Raw genomic sequence first — 9,275 nt, 5'->3', positions numbered from 1 at the left:
CGCCCAGGGCTATTTTCGAATCACGGGATCCGCCATATTTCTAATCTTCGTCTTCCGGATTTTGGTTTTGTAGTGATTTTCATTTACTGGCGAGGTAAGTGCTCTTAAATGGAGCTGTAGTTGAGATAGATTGTGTATATACTGTTCCTTAATAGAACACTGCGATTTAGTGCGCAGTTCGCGGCCGATCTTTCTTCAAGGGGGTGGGTGACATTAAGCTATGAGCTTGCAGTTTCTGCTGACCGCATCTTTCACGTGTTATGCGATACAAAATCGGCCAGTTTATCACTGTGAATATAGCGAAATCGCGTGTAATTCGCACTGTAATAAATCTAGTAATTATTATTTTTGTTCTGTGAATAGTATAGTCGTAAAATAACCGTAGACTAAAGAAAATTAGAAGCTATTCAAATTTGTGTTAAAATTTGTTTTAACTGAAGGTGCATGTAGCATATTTCCGTCTTCGTAAGCGAAGTGCTCTTTTCCTTGTTGTAGCCTTTCCTTAGATCGTTTCTTCTTTTTGTATTTTAGTTTCCCGACCATGGCGGCAACAGGACCTTACAACTACTCTTACATATTCAAATATATCATTATCGGTGAGTTAAATATTAAATTACAAACGTTTGCTCTTTGTCACCAGTTTGCAAATATTAAGACTTAGATTATATTGTACGTGTACGAATGCTTGTTAACTTAATTTCAGAGTGGATTATTTATTTTAACGTATCTAGTGATAGCGATAAAATATTGTCAGTATTTAAATTTGGCATGCATCAGTAGTCTGTTAGCCATTTGAAATTTCAGCCATGGCCAGTCAGTGTATTTTGGGTTGATCTCAGATCTAAGATTTTTATCCACTTGTTTAGCTTGGCAGAAGGTGTTTTAAAATTGAAATGCACCTGTTTTACTGCAGTTTCCTTGTTCTCTTGAGAATTTGGGAGAGCTTTGTTTTCTTTGATTGCATGTCTAAAGTTTTTTGTTTTGTTTTTATTTTTGCATAAATTATAGCACCTTACAGACAAAGCAAACTTGCTCACAGATAAGGACTCTGATCCTACATAATAATTTGCTTCTTTGCATCTCAAAAATAAACTTTGTACAATTATTATATACACGAGTCCTACACCAACTTCCCGCTTCACAACAGGATGGTTCCCATTTAATAATTATGAAATAGTCTCAAGTCTCCACATTCCAAACTTGCTATATTTCAGTTAAACTGTGTATAATAATATTTCTAATTTGATGATTGGTCATAATTTTCATCCCTGCAGTTACTATAAATAATTATTACTAAAGAACTTGACAAAACTTATAATGTGTGTGTTGTGGTTCAATTTTTACCCTTGGTACAATCTGACTAGTAACTGTAATTTCTTTTGTTTTATATTCATTATCCTTCATTGCCATACACCAGGACAAGAGAAAATACAAATTGTACCAAGGGTTAGAATGAACAACAACATATGTACATCCGTTCCAAAAGTTGGGACTTAGATGTATCAGCTCTAGAATCAGTGTGGTTATCCAAGAAGTGATACCCGGGCAGTAGAATCATTATATTAAAACAATAACAGCAGAAACTAAATGTATTGCCTAATGATTAAGGTGTCTGTAGGGAACAGGTGTCTTCAAAAAGTATTATTCAACTGTACAGTGACTTAATTTACACTGTACACATTGTTAAACTGTTTTTTTTTTCATTCGTTTTCAGGAGATATGGGTGTAGGCAAATCCTGTCTACTTCATCAATTTACAGAAAAGAAATGTAATTAGAGATCTTTACTTCTTCTTTTTCTTTTCAAAAATCTTACTTGTTTTATTATAAAGTACTTTGATGCAAATTTTATAAATTTTTTGTTTTGACATTTTAAACAAGGCCCTCTGAGCCTTCCTTTACAACATTGCTTGACTGTCGTGTCTTGTCTGCTGCAGTTATGGCAGACTGTCCGCATACCATTGGTGTTGAGTTTGGAACACGGATAATTGAAGTGTCTGGCCAAAAGATCAAGCTTCAAATATGGGATACAGCTGGACAGGAAAGATTCAGGTATAACCTACATGTAATTACAATAAACCTCTCTACACCCCTTTTCCTTCTCCCTTCTTCCCTTACTGTGTTGTCCCATATAGCCTAGTCTCTTATTGCCTAGTTCTTATTTTTTAGTTTCTATCAAATTGCTTGCATCTTTATCAAGGTCACTCGCGAAAAAGATGTCAGTTTTGTATCTTTCTCACTTTACAGTAATTGACTTAAAGGTTTTTTTAAAAATGCCAGCTACATGTACACCACTTTGATGCATATTGGGAAACCTTAAATTTGTTTTAAGATGATGCATGCTACAAGGAAGTACTGTAAAGAGCAAATTTGAACCACTGTTGACCAATTTTCATTTTGGTTTTACTAACTTTTCAGAGCTGTTACAAGAAGTTACTACAGAGGTGCTGCTGGTGCCCTTATGGTGTATGATATTACAAGGTACATAATAATTATCATAAATTAACTAGTTCCTTGTTTTTCATGCATATATTATTAATTTTATGAAATTAATTAATATTAAATTATATTATAATATTTATGGAAACTTGCTTGAATCATTAAAGGTCAGCCGACCACTAGCCCCTGCATAACTTGCAGGGACCGCGGAGGGGGAGGGGCTGGTAGGGCTATAGCCCTACCACTTTTTTGGTTGGGTTGATATTTTAGGGCTCCGGATGAAAAGGATAAGATTTAAACATGTTAAAGCGGAGCTCCACATTTATTTCAAAAAAATAACCTAATTGGAGAATATCTAAACCTTGCCCACACGGAATCTATCAAAACTGCGTTCAGAAAGTAAAAACACCATGAAATTTTTTGTCATAAAATCAGGCTCAGCAATATTCAGTAGAGGTTGTTAGCTTGCATCAGGGTCCTGTCTTTTTCTTCAGCGGACTTGATCTTTGTAGTGCTTAGCTTCTTATTAACACAATCATTTGCTAAAGTTATTGTATTCTTGATGAAGACAGCCGCAGATTCAACAGCAACATGCAACAGAAACAAGCAAACTGGACTTGCACAAGGAATATCATTCGCAAATATTTCGGGTCTCCTCGTAAACAATTTTCGTTTTCCAAAATTTCACTAACTGAAATGACTTTTGAGGACATCGTGGGAGAAAGAAAGTTCTCGGTCGCTCTTTTTATTCGCAGTTTCATTCAGCCTACACAGTAAACACACATAACTTCGTTTAGATCTAACTGAAATGTCCACATCATCCAGTCGATAGAAAATTACGTCAATTGCTTGTTGTACGAAAAATGCGACCAGAGACCAATAAAATTAAAATTTAACCGTGTAATGATTAAACGAGAGCCACAATTTTTTTACGTAAAGGCGCATCAAGGTTCGATACACTCACACTTGAAAAAAAAATAGAGCAGTTGGATAATAAGCCTCTCAGATCTTTTGCTGTGCAGTGTTGCTGAGTAATTTTACCCGTTGTCTACATTTTGTCTAGCCCTGCGAGCTTTATTTGCTGTTTGTAATTTCCTTCATTTTCTTTAGCCACAGGCGGGAAACCTCCTCATCCCCAGGACTAATCCGTGCGTACGTACAGGGCTAGCGGCGACCCGCAAAATTTCTCGGCTCGATGGATAACCATTTGCTTATTCCGCTCAGCGCGCGCGGGGAGTTCCGATATGAATTTTCGCATGATAAAATGGCGGAAAAGTGACCCCTAATGCTTTCTTGTCTTAGCCAGCTTTTTAGCCCTACCACTTCAAAATGGTCTCCGCGGTCCCTGACTTGTGTGTACTAGACATTAACAACAGTGTATGCTTTATATTAGAGACCTGTCTTGCACCCTGTAGAGTAATAAGTTTTAGCTATAAACCTATTTGGACAAGCTTACATTCAGTAGCACAAACATTTGAAAAAAAAATGTCTTGTTATGTAGTAGGTAACAATTAACTGGCAACAGCAGATTAGCAAGCTATTTGTAGTCCAGAATTAGGATACTGTTTGGTGTAAGTGATACATTGGAAAACCATTTTGACTAACCTTGCGGCTGTTTGTTTGCATACTTTAGGAGAAGCACTTACAATCATTTAAGTAGCTGGCTCACAGATGCAAGAAATTTAACAAACCCAAACACGGTAATTACCTGGTCTTATTTTTAAGTCTATTGTACATGTTACTGTGGGATGTAGTTTCTGTTCTGTTGGTATCAAACTATTTCTTCTTAATAAAAGCTTATTTTTCTACTACTAGGTAATATTTCTTATCGGGAACAAGTCAGATCTCGACGCTCAGGTCAGTGCTTAATCACAGTTTTCTTTAAGCCATGATTCAAAGCAAAGAAATAAACTTCAAGTTAGTACCACACGCACAAGAACTGAAATTATTATGCTGTGCATAGTTGTTGACCAGACGACGTTCGAATAGTATCCCATGGTGCATTTCGTTTCATCTTATATTATCACTGCGTACGTGACCTAATCAGTATTGTTCAGCTCTCGCGAAGTGAATAGAAGTGTTCGCTATGGCGTGTTTTAGGATTAGTTTTAATTCAAAAGCTGCTGCTTTCGAGGAAAACGACTTATTCTACGTTCACTGTGTTTGAAAGGAGAATTTCAGTGTCACATTGAAGGGATTTACCTGTGTTTCGCTAGTATACAGAGAAATACATGTTAGTGTTATCGAACAATTGGACGAACGTCGAAGAGCTCTCGTTCCTGTGACAGTCAAAAATTCCGCTATACATGAGTTATTTGTTGCTGGAGTATTAATAAAGAAGTCCTGTGCTGGTCTGAATTGGTTTTCTTACATTTCTTCTTACATCTCTATCGATCTCTAGTCCGTCCGCTTCGCCGAGTCGGCGGACTCGTTCGGCGTTGTCTACATAATCTGTGAATACATATTTGAGCTTATTATTACGGTTATTTTTCACCAGTTGTAAGCATTTCACTAATTTGAAGAGTACAGTTATAAGACTACTTTCGAAATTAGTCATTTTGAATGTAAATATAAATGGCAATGACGACAAAGCGCCCACGAAAGAGCCCAGCGATTGTTGCCTGAAACAGACATCACACATTCGCAGCACGCGGCGCTGGTTTTCGATCGAAGTTTCAGTCATCTTTGATCGCTGAAAAAGTCATTAAGATGTGGGTACTTCTGGGTACTTCTTTGCAAGTACAATAATACGGCCTTCATTATGCTAGCGTGAGACCCATATTTAGTAGAAACCTGCTTATTATCCGAAGAATCGTGAATTTTTATGACCTCTTCGCGGGTCAGTGAACACTTTGTGAAGGAAAGCTAATCAAAATAATCAAAATAAAGGACGTTTTTTAACAAACCACGGTCATAGGACAATTGCAAATCAAGGAAAGTATGATAAACAACAAAATAATACAATTTTCTTGCTTTTGACTGGAAAAAAATACGAAATGTGCCGTAGAGAAAGCAGCGTTATTTTACGGTGGAATCCGCCATAACTTCGATATTGCGTGAAGTGCGCGGAGAATTGCACCATGGGATACTATTCGAACGTCGTCTGGTTGTTGACTGACTGGGAAAGCTTGATAGTTTTTGGTTTGAGGTCATAGCATACAACAGACCAACTACATGGAAAATAACAGAAGCCAGATACATAGCTAGGTCTTGCATAACCTAACTCTGTCCATCACAAAACATTAATTTTTATCTCTCACACCATGTAGATTTATTTATTGCTTGATTTCATTGGAATGACATACGCTACCTGTACATAAGTGGCTTTTACAAGAGCTACTGTAATTCCCAAGTGGCCTTTAATTTTGTTCTAACTACACACACTGAATGAAAGTAATTTTGTTTCCTTACTATGAATAATTTAATGAACATATTTTGTTCAAACAGAGGGATGTGACATATGAAGAAGCCAAACAGTTTGCAGAGGAGAATGGTTAGTTGTCATTGTTTTCATGCTTTTTTTCTTTTATTCTTGATAGTACAATTAAATTGTTACGATCTTCGGCCTACATGTATATGTGACTTACAACAGGGTCACTTATATTGCACCAGTATAAAACAAAACAATTAATTATTATTGTACATTAATTAGACACTGTCATGTTGGGAGTTTTACCACAGCACATTACTCCAGAGAATCAAATGGTACTGTGTCATCTTTGGACTGAATCCTGTTTCAATGAGTTAACTTCATGTTTAAATTAAACAGTGGTTTCTGGGAAATACTAAATGCTGCTGGTTTTGAACATGAGATTCATTGACATATTTGGGACTACAGTAGAATCCAGTTTTTTTGAACCCTTGGTTTATCACAACTCTCAATTTCCCGAATTTGGATAACACTTTCCTGTAATATTACCACTGATTTCCTGTTCAAAGCAATAATTTTCTTTTCCCCTGGAGGTTTGAGAACTTGGGAGTCTACTGAAGTTGACTTTTTAAGCTGCTACATATTAATTTTTGTAATAGGGCAAAACAAAAAGTCAGTAACCCTTTACTACCCTGTGTACACAAAAAATGCACATATATATGCATTGTATACTGACTATACAGTAGTCACTTTAATTTATAATCAACTCAAATGCTTATTGCTTTGCAGGACTTCTCTTTTGTGAAGCAAGTGCAAAGACGTAAGTACTGGCACAATGTTCAGCCTCTTCCCCGTCGGCTTTCATGTTACATGTACAAATGTGGCTACCATGCATCTAGTCTTTGTTCTAATCTTGGTTCTGTTTTTTTTTTAGTGGGGAAAATGTGGAGGATGCTTTCCTAGATACAGCAAAGAAAATTTACCAAAATATTCAGGATGGAAGGTGTGTCTTTAGTAGTTATTGTAAATCATTTTTTTTTTTTACTCATTTTGCAAGTGAGAAGTGCAATGGCACAATGGGAAGTGCACTGGAATCTAGGTTAAGAGCCTGCAGGTTCTTTTGTTGTAATTAGGTACAAGTGAATTGCTAAGAAAAAACAGTGCAACTTAAGAAAGTGCTGGAATTACCCATTATTATGTTGTCACTTCATTCTTTATGGCACTGATAAACCACCAGTCTCAAGGCTCATCTCACTGTTTGAAATGCACTCTGGATTTTGAGATTTTTATTTTAGGACCTTTCTTTGAGTGTGTCCTTATTTTAACCTTGGTAAGAGCTATGAAACAAGTTTTAATATCTTGTTCCCACAAATTAACAAACGCTTGTTTGCTTTTGATTAGTTTGGATCTCAATGCCGCAGAGTCAGGAGTGCAACACAAACCACTGGCAGGACGGCCGTCTAACTCACTGCACACAGACCAGCAGGCGAATCAGGATAAATGTGCCTGCTAGCCAACTATCGCCACATCAAGATCTTAATTTTAATCAGACAACTTCCAAGAATTTTGCCCAGTGGGACACAGACCAAAACACATGACTTATTTTCCATAAATGGTACAACACATTGGCATGTACATGTAGATACTAGAGGCGATATAAATACTTATTATATAGTAGAAAAGGGGGAAATGGTGCTGGTTCAAGGCTGTGTGTAATTGCATCTTTGTATCACACTTGAGTAGCTCATAGTATAGTGATACATTTGATGAAACTACATGAAACATTTTAACCAGTAGTGTCTACAAAGGTGCAAATTACCACACAGACCAAAAGGAGGGTTTATTTTGCGGTCAGGGGACTCCCAAAAAAATATATTTCTACTTAAAGTAAATTTCGTACTAATTATAAACAAGCCTTGCATAATATTGAACAAAGTTTACAAAATGCATGTTCTCTGCATATTTTTGCAACTTGTCTGGGAGTGGTTATTACAGGTTGCAAATGCCATCTTCAGACATGAGGCCTCTCTGCAGTTCTAAGGCTGCGTGGCAAGGTTGCCATTATTTTCTCACCTTATAGCATCTCTTCCTTCCAATATTCTCTTTCACTTGTCACATTTCACTTTACTCTGAATGTATTTCCAGAGATTCATTAGTATTCCTTATGCTTCTATGCTGGTCATCATCGGTTTGTCACACAATGTTTCCAATACATTGTGTGACAGTCCTGAAAAAACTTATGTCAGCGTTGTGAATTGTAATATTTTTACATGCTTTTGTACATGTCGAGCAGTGCTGTAGGCTCGATTTCCAGCCGTTTTTCGGGAAAATGGGAACAAACACCGGACTCGAAGAGGCGGCGGAAATCGAGCCTAGCAGTTCTGTTGCTCAAGAAAATTGTTTTAAACCTTCAAGTCCTGATCTTCAGAAGTAGATGTAATACCAGATGTGAGAAGATCAAGACAGTTATCTCTATTGCATGCATATACTAACAATTATCTTGACAGAGAAATTAAAACAAAAAACTTGGAATACTTGTAGTTAGGCCTTTTTGGATTAATTCTTGGTTGAAGAGCAGTTTCAAAATACATGCACATGAACAACTGTGCTCCAGGATAACTCAATTGTGTTAAATTTGTACTGACAGCGTGACCAATAAATCTTTGCCTTGTAGATTAGAAACTTTTCTCCAAAACAGAAAAAAATCGCAACTTTCACTTTGCCAAATTAAAGTACAACCTTATTCCCAGGGTCTCTCTCTCCCTGCCCCCCAGAGCAAGGGGGCGGGGAGAGAGACCCTGGGAACGAAGTTGATTAAAGTATTGCTCAGTAGTTTTCAATAGGCTTCTTTCGATATATTTAAATTCAGCTTGGTAGCGAGGCCTAGAGGACACAAACAAAAGAAATTTTACAAGCATGTTTATTCATTTCTTTTGTTTCTGTCCTCTAGGCCTCACCACCAAGCTAAATTTTAATATATCTAAAGAAGCCTATTGAATCAGTTGTCAAAGGGACCAACACAATATATCTGGGGGTACCATGTGCATGTAGATTAACTGGCTTCACTTGATCATATTAAGTAACTTTGTCTATACACCATTGTGGTAAAATCCATGACTACCAAATGAGATTCCTGTCAACCCAAACTGTGCGACATAGACGGTGTATTTACATCTACACGTACTACTGAACCGGTAGCTTTTCGCTTATGAAACGGTTGCACTAATGTAATATAACAGTTACTGTAACTTCTTTCAATTACAGTTATGATTAATAAGGCCACCAACAGTCTGTACTGAGCGAGCTTTGCGTAATTCTCATGAGGCTTACTAATACCAACGGACCTTCCTTTGTGGCTTCTACAATGACACAAAAATTGATACAACCGTAAACGGTGATTACATTTTGAATCAAAATACCCAGCGAAATTAACGTCGGAATGCACGTTCGGACCGTTGGTCGCCTTTT

The 9,275-nt window shown here is 37.0% G+C and overlaps 2 protein-coding genes across 2 annotated transcripts in view; one reads left to right on the top strand and one right to left on the bottom strand.

Annotated features, from left to right (window-relative positions):
- LOC144631045 (uncharacterized) overlaps positions 1 to 9,275 on the bottom strand; it is a 195,927-nt gene that overhangs the window by 174,699 nt on the left and 11,953 nt on the right. The window lies entirely within an intron of this gene.
- On the top strand, positions 24 to 9,269 carry LOC144631329 (ras-related protein Rab-14). Its single transcript, XM_078489742.1, has 11 exons — positions 24 to 94; positions 532 to 596; positions 1,715 to 1,768; positions 1,936 to 2,050; positions 2,417 to 2,479; positions 4,071 to 4,137; positions 4,253 to 4,294; positions 5,885 to 5,930; positions 6,597 to 6,627; positions 6,742 to 6,810; positions 7,209 to 9,269. The coding sequence occupies exons 2-11, from the start codon at positions 542 to 544 to the stop codon at positions 7,318 to 7,320; spliced, it is 654 nt and encodes a 217-aa protein (XP_078345868.1). The 5' UTR covers positions 24 to 94; positions 532 to 541; the 3' UTR covers positions 7,321 to 9,269.

Source organism: Oculina patagonica, chromosome 1 (assembly GCF_052425735.1).
Source record: "Oculina patagonica isolate OP01 chromosome 1, crgOcupat, whole genome shotgun sequence".
Taxonomy (NCBI): Eukaryota; Metazoa; Cnidaria; class Anthozoa; order Scleractinia; family Oculinidae; genus Oculina; species Oculina patagonica.
The sequence above is the reverse complement of the archived record's forward strand: the minus strand, read 5'-3'. Positions and strand labels throughout refer to the sequence as shown.

Excerpts from the sequence above, each read along its gene's own strand:
- LOC144631329 (XM_078489742.1), top strand. The coding sequence starts at position 542 with ATGGCGGCAACAGGACCTTACAACTACTCTTACATATTCAAATATATC. Across the intron at positions 1,769-1,935 it reads TCAATTTACAGAAAAGAAAT|TTATGGCAGACTGTCCGCAT; the intron begins GTAATTAGAGAT and ends TGTCTGCTGCAG. Across the intron at positions 6,628-6,741 it reads TGTGAAGCAAGTGCAAAGAC|TGGGGAAAATGTGGAGGATG; the intron begins GTAAGTACTGGC and ends TTTTTTTTTTAG.